Source organism: Tinamus guttatus, unplaced genomic scaffold (assembly GCF_059628265.1).
Source record: "Tinamus guttatus ecotype Peru unplaced genomic scaffold, ASM5962826v1 Tinamus_guttatus_pri_ptg000240l, whole genome shotgun sequence".
In the NCBI taxonomy this organism is placed as follows: domain Eukaryota; kingdom Metazoa; phylum Chordata; class Aves; order Tinamiformes; family Tinamidae; genus Tinamus; species Tinamus guttatus.
This window is the reverse complement of record NW_028288774.1, coordinates 15,103,144-15,117,375: the sequence shown is the minus strand read 5'-3', so window position 1 is coordinate 15,117,375 and position 14,232 is coordinate 15,103,144. Positions and strand designations below refer to the sequence as shown.

Below are 14,232 nucleotides of genomic sequence, written 5' to 3'. Positions count from 1 at the left end.
AAACTCCCTTATAATCATACACTTCATTGTGTTCAGAAACCCTTGGCAGCTCCTTACTGGGGAGGCATGCAAGTGTTTCTCTGCCCCTCAGCATTTGGGCATGTCCCTGAACTTGAACACGGCTAGACTCAGTTGCTAGTTTGCACAGACTCTATGTACTATAAGCTTATATATGGCAAGCATTACGCTCAATTATATTCTCAAATGGAAAGGCAAAGGCGCATTAAAATACTACCAATACCACCCCCAACTTCAGACAGCCGTAAATGAGAAAGGGAAGGTCTTTACAAGAGCAAGTTCACTGTGCTTGGAAGTGCTAACTCAAAGTTAGAACCCAAGCGCAAGTCTTGTTTTTAGAACTTCGTTATTGTCGTGTTTAAAACTGTACTTCCATACTCCACTCAGAATTAAGTTGCAAAGAGCATTAAACATGCAGTATACTTCAACGGACAGTTCCTTAAAAAGGACATTTTAAAACAGAGGCAAGAGAATATTAGCTGCCCCATTCTGAACTATTCAAATATTCATACCAAGTCATCTCTGACATAGACCTTATTGCAGGGAACAAAAAAAAAAAAAATCTAGCTACTCACTGTTTCTTTTCATTCATCTCCCATGCTTCAAGTATTCGTTCTACTAATTGGCACTTAAGGAAGAGCTAAAAAGGAAGATTAAAAATACATTTATTCAATGCTTTAAAAATAAGGTGGATGCTATTATGCATTTTAGAATTACTTTTAATAGACAAAAAAAATCTTATACAGCAAATTTCAAGTTCATGAGAGATTCCTTTAAGGGATTTAAAATTTAGGAGCAGCAGTCACACAGATCCCAAGCTCAAGCCCAAGATCCAAGACTCTGCTAGGTTCATTACTTTTTTTTATTGGAGCTGCTAAGCTGCACTATGGTGCAGGCAATGAAAGAGCTGTGCTTGTCCACAAAAAAAATACAAGTGAGCTCTCAAGTAAATTTGCAGCTCTGCACACACATTCCCTTTGAGGGCAGGAAAAAGCAAAAACAAGTATCTGCTGAACCTTCAGATTAAACAGGAATATACATATTACCAAAACCCCCAAAACACTCCTGTGCACTCTATGTACATAAAGCACACCACATTTTTACTTGGCTTAAGAACCGCAGCTAGTATATCCTGGGGAGGAGACATTCAAGAAAGAGCCCCTGAAACCACAGCTTACATGTTTCAGTAAAAGATTGTCCCCAGTGGAATCTTGATCTGTAACTGTGCCGTTTTCTGTGCTTTCAAAAGGACTTGCAAGGATCAATGCAATACAGATTTCTACTTGAGTATGCAAAAAGTTATTCCACGTATATTTGAAGAACATGTCCTGAAAAACAAGTTCAACAAGGTTCACACAAATCAAGAATTCCTCATTAGGCAAATCGAACAATCTCATCCCGTAAGTTATTTGACTGACTGTGCACAAGCAAGTTGTTCAAATGATACAAATAAGCATTCCAGAACAAAAAACTTGTGACCTAGAACTAATTCCAATGAACACCATGCACCTAATCCTCCTCTTAGTCCTCCATAGTTCTCTTATTACATAGCAAAATAGTTTTAAAAATACTTGAAAATAAGTGGACATGATGCTTTTAAATACAAGCTCCAATGCCTGTCACCAGCAAAGAGTGACAGTTACAGAAGTGTGTACAACAAGAAACAGTATTTGACAGAGCCAGTGAGGTCTCGGTCAAAAAATGGAAGAGAGACCTGTGATCCCCTTCCAAAGCTTCCAGAGGAAGCGTGTCCTCTCCCCAGGGCTGCATTCCCAGAACTAGACCATTGCTACTCCTCTCCAAGGCAGCACAGCACAGACAGACCTTGTTGTTTCAGTAGCAAACGCTGCAGGAGAGGTTTAGGTGGCTCTCATTACTTCTAGTGTCTCACTTAAACATTACTGAACTCTGCTTAACAACTTACTTGCTTAGAAACAGAATTCTACATTTCTTGCGAAACTCTAGTGTGCAAGTTCCAGACAGTTTTGCTGGCTATCTGTTAACTGACACATGCACATAACCTTTCTGATTAACCTAAACGAGGTTTTCAGCAAACAATGTGTCCTGCTATATCCAAGGCAGGAGGTGGGAAGGGAGGTCCTTCAAGTAGCTGCTTTTTTTGCTAGTGTTGCATGTACAACAAACCGCGAGTTAACCGGGCAACAACCTTCTTTCAAAGGAGTTTGAAAGGCACCGAGCAAGGGAAGCTGACCCTGTACAGGGCCACACGGAGATACCATTTGGTGTCCTGTGCACTAGGAGGCCAGGAAAAGAGGTTTTGATGGAACAACTTAAGAAAAGGATGAGAACTGCAGCCAAAAACTTGAAAGCAGAGATGAAAAATAAGCTTGCTAAGAAAAAAAAGCTTTAAGAATCACATCTAGGAGGGTTTAAAAAGCTGTTCAGATGATCCGAGGAAAACATTGACTTCAAATAGACCAAACTGAAGAGAAATTCATGTATTTGAATTCTCAAACAGGACAACAGAAGTCTCAAAACAGAAATAACCTGGAAGTTATGTTGAAAAACGAAGTATAAATTTGCAGTGACAGAAAGATTTGACAAGATCTCAATATCAACTCACAAAAATAATGGTAGCATAAAGCTCTTACCAGTATAACTCCTATGCTGTTCAGCTCTATCAGCTCCTGATTCACACTGTTTGTATTTGTTTGTAATAGGCTAGATATCAATCTAATCACATTTAAACGTGTGTTCCCCACAGGTGGATCCAGAACACCCCATGTTGTCTTCATGACACTTTTCTAGGAGAGAAGCACATGAAAACCATTAATACTTGAAAGCCAACTCAGCATTACTACGCTTAATTAGAATAACAAAAATACTTATAACCATTCTCTCAGTACCACTCTTAGCTTATAACCTGCAAAAAGGTTACTTTTAGTTCTGAACACTATAGTTTAACTAGGTAGGGAGCTCTGAAACAGTTGGTCATATGAAAGCAAAGACAACTTAAACTGAGTGGCAGCTAAGCACCTACTTTGAGGTCCCTTTCTCACCCATCTCAAAGGAATTTGGAAATATTTATGTTTCTCAATGATTAATCCATGTACAGCCATACTCCACATAACCACAATGTATATAAGCAGCTAGGTAGACATTCCTTTCAAGATACTATTACACCCTGCTAAGTCTGACATAGTCCACTTTAAACAATTTCATGAAGCAGCAAGCTTCTCTGGCACATTATTATGGAGTCACTTCCGATCCACCGGAAATATTTCTTTCCAGGCACAGCTTTGTGTTATTATCTTCCTAAACATTCCAAAAACACTTCAACAAACAGACTCTCTGAAGAAGAGTCCCAGCTTGGTCTGAGCATCACCGGCTCTTCAGAAGGCATCCAGGAAAAGCCTGGCATCCTGCCTGTTCATCCCATTCCCTGCCCAAGGCAAGGTTTGGGCATAGTCCTAACACAGGCTCATTTATCTATTGCTCAGAATCACCAACAGAGATGGGGTAACTTCACTATAAGAGGATTTACTAAAATACTTAGTACTTCCAACCACCAGGAAACTTGCAAACTCCTAACCTGTCCTTTAACTAGACTATAGATCCATTTCTTGTCATGCTGTCGCAATTAAGTGACCAAAAATCATCCACTCGTTACCTCTTAATGTATTTGGAAGCTTAAGTCTCTTCTCTATGCCAAAACAAACCCTTTTTACCACCTTACTTTCCCCCTCCTCCAGCTCCTCCACCACCTTTTAGCTGTCAACATTATACACTTTAACCACTGCTTTTGCTCTCGCCCACAGGCCCTCCTGGCTCAGGAACTGCAGCCCCTAAATGGAGGGGCAGGCCCAGGTCAGTCGGGCTGCAGATGGCCTGTACAAGTAGATTACAGGTTTAAAAAAAAAAAAATCTCTATTTATATAGCTTGCTGTATTTGTCTCTCGCAGCAGTGTCGTGGATACTTTGTTTATCAGGAAAAAAAGAGGAATTAAAGAATTGAAGAATTTGCCATGCCTGGAACACAGGGCACTTGTCTGCTTGGTCATGGTCACGCCTGGGACTCCAGGCCCACACCAAGACTGTATGAGGCCCTGCACAACCGAAGCTCTGCAGGCCACCTCTACGCAGACAGGGTTTTCAAGCAGGAAACACCACCTGCCCCAGAAAAACCCAGGCATCTGTTTGCATAACACAACTCCTTCTTTGGGCACCTACTAAAGATGTCAACTCCCTTTTCCTTTAGCTTAAGTTTAAGCAGCCAATTACTATGGAGTTTTATGATTTCTGGCGTTTTAAAATCCATCTGCATGATTCACCTACCTTGACCCTCTCTTAAGTAAATCTCTCTTCTGTACTGTCTTTCAGAAGATGTTTTCATGCCCTCTAATAACCACTTTTCTGATCTATCTGCACTTATTTTTGGCACACATCTGTTTTACTTTGAAATATATAGCAAATATCTTGTCCTTGATTTCAGAAAAAAGCAATTGCTTTAAGGCTATTTTGCCAGGTGAACAAAGTTCAAGCTGGAAAAGCAAGTCAATCAAGAAAGCAATAATGAAAAAGAAAAAAAAAAAACTTGTGGCAGGGACAACTAATGAATTGCAAAGCTTGGAACAGGCCAGGAAGGAGCTTTGGGTCTTGCCTGGAAGTTGTCAGACAAGCTAAGCTCTGTTTGTCATTATCTTCTGTCTAAACTAGGCATGCAGCAAAAAAGTCTTGCTTTGTTTTCAGCCGGTAACAGAAGACTTCACTTACTTTTGGAGGTTCAAGTAGGAGTTCATGGAAGGATGAAAGTCGTGCTTTTATGGCTTCTAAAACACTTTTATTGACTGAATATGTTGAATGGCTCATGCCTGGAGGGCAGATCTCTATATGGCCTTCAAACCTAAAAAAGCACAAAGTCTGACAGTTAATATCAGAGTCAGTTCTAAAACATTACCAAGATAAGATTTTGAGAATGTGATAGCTCTGAAGGCACATAAATAGAAAAAGCTACAGATATAAAATAAGTGATCTAACAGTGGCATGGTATTTTCTAAATTATAGGCTTACTGTGCTCCAAATCTCCAGTATGGATTTCAACATCATATCTGTTTCCTTTTTCAAGGCAGAGGAACATTTACTAGGCTGAATAACATTAAGAAACTGAATGTACCACAGAAAGATCAAAGCTCTGCCCACTGGTTTCTCCATTGAAGTGGTAGCATGGTACTCATTAACTTCAAGTCCAAGTTAAAGAAAAAAGAGTTAAAGACAAAAAAAATACATATATACATGCCACTGAAGTTTAACTAGTATGATCTTCTAAGTGGAGCTTAAACTAGTTTCTAGAGTAAAAAGCTCAAAAAGACCACTCATTTGTTGAACATAATGCCAGTAGCTATTGCTTGTTTTGCTCTTACTTCTGCAGCTGTAGAAAGCCACAGAATTGGTTCAGTCATTCACACACAGGAGTCCCTTCAGTTCCTGCTCAACATCTGCCCAGCTGAGTTGCACAGGCATAGCCTAAATAAGAGCAGCTACACTTACGTCGGCCGTCTTGTCTCAAGTAAGGTCAGCAGTATTTGGATTGCACTGACTATTGCAGATTCATTCTTTTCTTTATGAAAAATATTAGACAGCAGCTGCTCTATGATTTCTTGCCTGAGAAGAAAAGCACTGATGTCAGATACAGCACTACTTAGGATATAGCAGTTAACAGAATAAGCTTCCAAAATAAAACTTGAAAAAAGAGAGAAGAGAAATTCAAGTCTGAGCTATTTCAAGCCAGCAGGTATCACTAGATTTATTAGTCCCATCCTCCCCACCCCAATCACATCTCCCTTCTCCCACTCTCATATTACATTTTTACTCTGGCTTACAAACCCTACAGAGGGGGTCAGTTTTCAGCCAGATTAAAAGAACAATTTTAAACAGCCACACAAACACGAAATTGCCAAAAGGAAGCAGGGAGTCAGACTACCTTCTCTGATAACAACTTAGATTAACTTAAAATAATCCCGACCAAAGCCCAAGTCTCCCATGTGTACTCTGCACAGTACGGAGCTGCCATCCGCACGCCTGAAGCTACCACCTCCTCTGGTGGCCCGGGACATATTCGAGCCTTATTTTCTTTACGCAAAGGCAAAGCAGCACAATCTGACAAGAACACATGAAGCAGTAAGGAACGCACCAAGCGGGCTCGTTGTGCCTGCTGCGCTGTTCCACATTGCACAGAGAGAGGACAAGCAGCCAGAGCTCGCCAGGCAGTGCGGAGCTTCGCCTCTAACTGTTTTAAAGGCCAAAAGTTAAACGCTACTCTTTTCAAACCTTAGTACGAAATGAGAAGCTCAACCAAGCAACTTACTTTTCTAGACTTGCGAGCAGTGGATCTGGCTCCGTGCTGTTCTGTACTTGTAACATCTGGTCTCTGCTTAGACGAATGATTTCGCAGAGTGACTGCGACGCATTCGAATGCCTCTGGAACAGAAAAGGAGAGCTTGTCACAAGAAGAATAGCAGCACACTGAACCAAAAAGTCTTCACTGAAAGAGCTGGAAGTTTTGGCTCAGATGAGATTCTCCCCTGAAGAGAAACATTTCTAAAGCAGTAACTCAATTCCATAATTAAAACTTAACAAGCCATGGAAAGACATTTCAGTCTTTTGCCTCAAGTATTTCCAGTGTGGAGGCACCAAAATTACCATTGGAGGCAGATCTTCAAACAGTGCCAAGTATGCATCCAGACTAGGATTTGACCAGGGTCTGAAACTGCGCAAAACCTGAGCTTAAAGGAGAAATCAGCTTACTGTAGAAAAGTAGGCAGAAAATGGTAAAGCTATGAAGATCTGAAGCTACAGCACCGCATTTGTTGAACAGACAGACCCAGAGGATGGCAACAGTACTTACATCTTCATCTTGAGATGGATGTACAATTTCCACAAGCCGCTGGATAATTCTCTCCTCATTTAGCCACTGTAAAAATGTTTGTGGGCATTAACAGAATGCTATTGAAGTGAATGAGTTAATTAGTATAAAACGATTTTAGAAGTAGCTTGAAAATTGCCCATTTCTCTAAACATGGATTAACAACACTTCAAAAAAGTGTGTGGGGGAAGTAAGGTTACTGCAACTATAGCTCCATAGCTCTATGATATGAGACGGCTCCAGTTATGTTTAACAGGTTACATTTATCTTTTGCAAATATTCTCAGGTTATCCGAGTTTAATTTTTGGTACCAAGGTCAATGTGCTCTAGCTGCTGGGAAGCTGAGATGAAGTAAGCACTAAGCATGACAGTTATGTCAGGATGACACGAAGGACTCTGCCAATTCCATATGACCAGCAAAATAATTTAGCAAAGTCATAACTTCAAAAATAAACTTCCCGATGCAATGCAAGTATGCTCCTTATTATCCAAAATGGTTTTAAAACTGCATCCAATAGCTGTTGGCTATTAAAGCCCAACATAATAGATGAGTCACTCAGGTGTTTTTATTTAGCTTTTAAGTTGGTCCCACCAGTGCCACAGCTCCTCTGGAAAAGCAGCAGCAGATCCAAGCACAGATCAGCAGCACATTGAAATTTGTCACATTTAAAAAAATGAACTTAGGAAAACTAGTACTAGAGAAGCCACCTTACAGTTCACCCATGCCATTACATCATTTAAGAAGTTTTACTCACATTTAACACTTCTTGCCTAGGTTGTGGAGGTTCTATGCAAGTCAGTAGCCTGAGCAATAAGTCCATGATAGCAGAGGTCCCTATGTGCTTAATAATGAGGTCTACAAAATCATGTTTCTTCTTTAAAAAATCCACAATCTAGAAATGAAAGACAAGACTTCTTTGTTTTGTGTGGTAGATTATAACAAAGCATTTTAATTTGATTTTCTCTCCTACCAGTTGAAGACACACAAGAACTTCTTAAACACTTTCACATCCAAGTTTGCAGTACAAGGCAAGATAAAATAGTGCATGTTTAGAGAGCAGCAAGCATGCCCCAGGACAGACCTATACTACATTTAGTGTGTCCTGGCCTACTCTCATGCTGACCATAAACTGCTTGTAACCAATGTACAGCTTTCCTTGTAGATATGAATCCCCCATCCCTCAAAGTGCTCAGTGAGCAAAGCTGGATACTGCAAAGCCCTGATGCAAAACTTTCAGGTGAACTCAGAGCTTGCTGAACTAAAAGCAGGGAACTGAATGAAACTTAATTCTCTGGGGACCAGAGCAAGCCAGAGCAGCTGTGCACAGCAGCCAGACACACCAGGCAGCAGCACAGCCCTTGTGAAGGACACCCAGAAGTCTGCCCCACTCAGACAACAGCCCTTCACTCCCAGCTGTGGTCCTGCATAACTGGACCCACTCTCAGTGCTTCAATCACCCCCTTCTCCAAGTCACTCAACAGAAACACCCCGGTGTGAACACCGAGCCAAGCCCCACGGCGAGCGCTCGCACGCCGACAGTTACCAGCCATGAGAGCAGCTCGGACGAGGCCTAACGGAAGGCAGCCCCCTCGCCCCATTTATAAACCTTGAGCAGGCTGGAGCAGTCCACGTCCTCAGCTAGCACAGAAACATGAACGCTGTTCTTTGCCTCAGCCCTTGGGAGCGCAGACTTCAGGGAACACTACTGTGTACTGCAACTTCACAGAAGCACTTGCTAAACTTGCTAAACCAGAGAGCTGCGAGCATTTACCTGTTCTGGTTTTCTGCTTATAAGAATACTTAGCACCTTGCTGAAGAAACTGGCCAGTAAAGGGTTTAGAGGCGATTCGTTTAAGAGAAAGCTGTACAGTTTCACAAGTAAGGATTCTTCTTCTCCCAACCTATCGTTGATCTGCGAGACATCAGATGTAAGCAGCTCACAGGATATGTTTGGGTATCTGCAGAAAGGAGAAAGAAGGCTCACTATTCATACGTACTATACATACTTATACTATCAAGTCTGAATTCAGAAAAGCAGCTGCCTTGTAAGGCTTCTGACCAAGTTTAAGTACCATAGGTTTGCAGGAACATAGTAATGGTCTATGAAGGGGAGTGGAAGCGTGTTTGTCCTCTGTTAACATTAGCTCATCTATATTCAGGAGGTCAAAATGATCGAGTACTTCTCTACTTACAAAAATGGTAGGAAGTTGCACTAAAGTAGTTGAAGGCAGCCTGACAGAGCTTGCCAAACTACCCAGTGCATCTTCGTGCCACAGCAGCAGCACGGTCCACAACACTGCTGCTTCAGCCAGGAGTCCAGTCATTTCCTGCAGTTGATATCAGGCTTGCCCCCTCACACTAAAAGTGATGCCAGTGTCAGCAGTTTAAGGCCTTCCAGGGGAAGACACTCCATTGCAAACTCACCTTTTAAGAGACAGAGGAGGCCTGTTTCATCCTAAGTGATAAAACTAGGAAGGTTGGGTTTGTCACATTAGTTTTTCCATGTGACCAAAAAACAAACACAATGACTTCCCCCCCCCAACCCAGACCACCCCAAAACTGGAGGGTAGTAAGGGCACAGGGGGCACGATACTTTTACGGGAATTGCTACAGGGTCTGCTAAGTTGGAGCTTTCTTAGCAAACTCTCCAAGCAGTCGGGGCTGCACTTTTAACCATCCTGTTCTAGCTCTGCCATGGGAAACACCAGCAGGAGTGGTAGAGACTTTCCAAAAATGCATCTTGAAAACATCTTATTAGTCACTGATAAAACAAGACTACACACCCAAACACGCTACCCCAATACGAGTTTTCAGTCAACTACTTTTAAATCACTCCAAGTAGTAACAACGATTCTTTATGAGAGTTCTGGCATTTTGTAAGCTTTTTGGGCAGCAATGGTTTTTGGAAGCATTTCTGTAGTAAAAAAAAAGAACCTTTCATGAAAAAACTCCCCAAATATTAGTGTGACTCATTTAATTAAAAGCCCTACAACACCCCTTCAAAACAAACTTACTCTAAAGCTACCAGCACTCTATACACACCCGCAGGCAGGACTTCAAAACACACTATAAATTCGAGTAATTTGTCCCTCTTTCCACCTTTCAACCCCAGAATGTTTTCCTACTTGTATCGAATTTTTTCATCCATATCTTGGGGTGGTTCTTCGATAATAAATGAAACTAGATCTTCCAAACATTCTGACTTCAACAGAAACTCTATAAGTTTGCGATTCTGAGCCTTGCACTCTTGCAGAACATCTTCTTCATCCATCAACTCCTTCAGCGTTACATCTTCTCTCTCTAGAAGCGTATCTATGTGGGATGACGAATGGAGATCAAATTTCCAAAACATGCTGGTCTGGATAAAAAGACAATATACACAAAGCAGTGAATTTAAGAATCTATTGAAACGGTACTTGTAGTTTTCCCCCAATAAAAGCCAACTCCATGTCCATTTCATAGCTTCTAACCCCCCAAAAATCTGCATACAGGAAAACTTTCCAGAACGAGACAGATTAGTAGATGCTGAAAGATGAATCACAATGTTCCAAATCAGACTTGATTACTACAGTTTATCCAGTCATCTTTAATTTTGTACCATTAGTAATAAGCCAATATTTTAACATGAAGTTAGCTTCCTCCAAAGTTTTATGTACAAGAAACATGCTAATTTGCACCAAAGAAAAGGTTACTTTCTGGGTTTCATTTCCCCTTGTTACACGTCTGTGGCACGACTCAGATTTGTGAAGAAACCGCTCAGCAACTACCAGGACTGGCAAAAGAAACAGGCATGGCACAACCCCCCAAGCTTCTACTACCTCTACCCCACGTGGCACTGAAGGAAACACCTCTGAAGGTGCAGGAGACAGAGCCAGGCTCAGACAGCTGCAACAGACTCCACTTGCCTGTATTTCTCCTTAAGCCCTGCACAAACATTCACCGCGTGCTCAACAAATGCTGACTTGGACACTACATTTTACTTCTGATTCAGCATCAACAAGTCTTGCATGACTAAGAATTTAAGGAACAAATTGAACTGGTGATCAATCAGGGAAATGGTTCTTTCCTGAAACTAGAAATACACAACAGCATTATTTTGGGAAGCACTTGATGGGGGGAAAATAAAAGGAAAAAAAAAGCAGTAAAAAGACAGTCTTTTTGCTCTTTTAGTAACTGCCTTCCAGGTGTGAGGTATTGACTCAATGTCACACTATTGCCAACATGACTGTGGACATGTTACCATGAAGAATCCAAATGAAGACCCCATTTAGCAGGAACACATCTGCAAGCTGCAGTTTTGGGTGCAGAGGGAACTAGCTTGCAGACAGCAGCTGAGCCCAAGTTGTGTCTTTGCCATACACACTCTTGAGATAAACTACAAAGTCTAAGCTAGAAATACCTGTTCCTACGTAAATCAATAGGTCAGCAGCTTTAGGCACTGAGATCCTAAATTTGCACAGATTCAGCATGGGCACCAAAACTACCGAGCACAGGGAAGCATCCAATTCAGCACTGTATAAGTTTGGGAGCCACCAAGACTAGAGTCCAGGATTCAGCAGAAGGTTACAACTTTCCTTATTACTAAGATATCAGTATTTGCCCTACAAACAGGAATAAGCTTGGTGTTCTCCCAATGGAGGAGAGATTTTGGTTGCTTTGGGGGTTCTATGACAAAGATCACAGATATGGGGTAAGATATGGGAGACAAACCAAAATAAGGGGGGAAGATGGGAAGAAGTACAAGTGACCTCAATTACAGAGCTAGTATTCAATCACATGAGACCCCATGCAAGAATTAAAGAGTAATTGGTTAAAAACCAACAGAAAAGTCTTTCTACTAAAAGTATTAGTAATCTTGCAGAAAGTTCGAAACACCTGATTTTACTTACAAGAGATATTAGCATAAATCAAATCATACAGAGTTGTTATTAAAACCATTAGCTTAGGGGTATTCAGCTCTACAAAGGCTTATTGTGAGCAAGTAAACTAGTGCTTTGGTAAAGTCAGAGTATTTTTGCTTTGGGCTTTTTTTGAGCTTATAGTAGGATCAAATCCCTCCCCTTGTCCCAGTTAGGGCAGGTTGCATCTTTGCAAGCAGCCGCTACCAAGGCTACCTCCAGATGGAAATCTCTCTGCAGAGGTTAAAGTTTATTTTGGTAGCTTCAAGTTACTTCTCAGCTACTTAATTTAAGAGAAATTTGGCAATAGAAAATAGCAACAACAAAAAAAGAGGCATACTACTGCAAACATGTTACAGCGTTATTTCACAAATTCTCCCAGGCAAGCGCTTTTAGGAGATGCTCAACATGTCAGGTGCCGGCCAGAGATTAGTCCATCGCTTTTCAACAGGAGACCGGGTCCCTTGGAGTAAGGAAAAAATAAACACTGTAAAATGTGCCAAAGAATGAGTCCAGGAACCCTGAAGAGAAGAGAAATAGGTGTTATCACTAGTGATCATCAAGCGGCAGCACACCATAGCTCCAAGCGGGAAGTCTTAGAAGGAAAAAAGTTGTTATTTTCTCATTTCTGTGCTCGCACATTAGGCAGGAGGTGGCCTCTCGCCCCCAGCTTTGGAACACGCTCCCTCCCCTCCGTGCTCCTCACAAAGCTTCAGCATGTGCACATTTACAACCAGCTCTCAAGGTTAACAGGGATGCAACATTGGTACCCAAGTCTCATACCAGTGTAAGCACTGAGATCCAAGGGAGACCAAATACAAAGCATGCTCAAGATTAGGTACTATAAGAAGCAAGGTAATCCAGCATAATATTTAAAACAAGAAAAAAAAAAAAAAAAGCACCATACTGCACACAGATGTAGAAAAGTTGTTGTTTTGAAGATGTCTAAGCTACTGCAGTGTACCTCACTATAACCCATAACCTTTAGTCGGGTTTGTCACCCAGTGAGCAAACCTAACAGGCTCCTGATGTACACAGAGTCCTTCCAAAAGCTGACATCAGCTAAAGGTAAGTTTTGGTGCCGAGATGAACAGTGGGCATTCAGAAAAATGTCTTGTTCTCTGAATGAATGCTGAAATACCATGCCATGTAGTAAGCCCCTCACCAGTTCTGAAAGGGTAAAAAACAGGTCAGTAAGTGACAAAAGCCTGACACTAATTTGAGGCACAAGTCAAAAGTTTTCATTTAATCGCTTTTTCAAAGGAAGAGGTAAAACTTGAGTGATCCTTTCAGCCCAGGTGGCCCTAAAGCCTCTGCCTACCATTAATCAACAAGAAGCCACCTGCATTCAACTGTAGATTTGGACTGGAACAGTTGCTCGCCAAAAGAGCATGAGTAAATCCTGTCAATGCACTCCTGTGGCGTGACTAAGTCCACGCTTTCTCCCCACAGTGGGTGCAGGCGAGAACATCCAATACCCAGGCACCTTCTGTTGGTGCTCCTGCATTAACAACTCAGGGCATAAGAGGACTGAGGAAACGCACATTTCTTTGTCCTCTACCACATTCACACAGTAGTTCAGAAGTGCAAAATTTTGATCCTTTGTTACTCATTACTATTATATTTCAAGTAAGGCAATAAAAAAAGAAAAAAGCTTATCCAATAACTTCTAAAAAATTAGATCTCTTCTGTTAAAGCAGCCAGGTTCAGGGGTTTTATCTGCCTTCTAAGAAGTCTAGCAATCATTCAAGTGAGAGGGGGAAAAAAAAAAAAAAAAAAGAGGAGTTTCCAGTGTCGTTTCTGGCTTTCTTAAATGAGATGCAGGGCAAGCAAAGTTATCCTACTAAGACCTTGCCATCATTAAGTGCAAGATCCAGAAACTGCGAGGAACCATTTCATTTTAAATAACCTAGTAACAACTCAGCACATCGAACCACTCCTCAGCACAATTTCATTTATATATCAAAACAAGGCACTGCAGTTTCCTCCAAATACTGTCTAGGATTCCTGAATAAGCAAAGGCCATTTGGGAAAGCAAGAGAAAACACTTCAGCAACTCCATTGAAGTTTCTACAGCTTATGCTCACTGCACTATCGATACCACTCCCTCCAGCCACCGCACTCATTTACAGTGTATCCCTCTCAGCTAACAATATCCTTGGCGGAGAACTACACACTTGAGTGAAATGGGAGCAAGAGATGCCCACGTGGCAGTATTTTGAGGGAGACAAAGTGCATTACCAAATAGTATGAAGACATAGCAATTTTTGTGATATGCTCTTAAGCAGCTGCTTCCACTTCCTAGGGAGAAGGCAATTTACTCAGGAGGGGGAAAAATCCATGCTTAGGATCACATAGTAGAAGTGGGATCCTGCTATGGCTGCAGAGCATTCAGAGTTGGACTATGGGACTAAAATCAGTTTCCATTATCT

General features: G+C 41.5%; 1 protein-coding gene across 5 annotated transcripts in view; it reads right to left on the bottom strand.

Annotated features, from left to right (window-relative positions):
* PPP6R3 (protein phosphatase 6 regulatory subunit 3) overlaps positions 1-14,232 on the bottom strand; it is a 53,384-nt gene that overhangs the window by 24,956 nt on the left and 14,196 nt on the right. For 4 of the 5 annotated variants that reach the window (XM_088525916.1, XM_088525917.1, XM_088525919.1 and 1 more), the window contains exons 2-12: positions 12,141-12,263; positions 10,028-10,260; positions 8,674-8,860; positions 7,657-7,794; positions 6,884-6,949; positions 6,344-6,456; positions 5,527-5,640; positions 4,753-4,882; positions 2,631-2,783; positions 1,197-1,346; positions 594-658 (exon numbers count right to left, since the gene is read on the bottom strand). In XM_088525916.1, the coding sequence (XP_088382042.1) occupies positions 594-658; positions 1,197-1,346; positions 2,631-2,783; positions 4,753-4,882; positions 5,527-5,640; positions 6,344-6,456; positions 6,884-6,949; positions 7,657-7,794; positions 8,674-8,860; positions 10,028-10,260; positions 12,141-12,152 (1,361 nt within the window). In that variant the 5' untranslated portion in view covers positions 12,153-12,263. The remainder of the gene's footprint in view (positions 1-593; positions 659-1,196; positions 1,347-2,630; positions 2,784-4,752; positions 4,883-5,526; positions 5,641-6,343; positions 6,457-6,883; positions 6,950-7,656; positions 7,795-8,673; positions 8,861-10,027; positions 10,261-12,140; positions 12,264-14,232) is intronic. The other variant, XM_088525918.1, reaches the window with a different exon arrangement.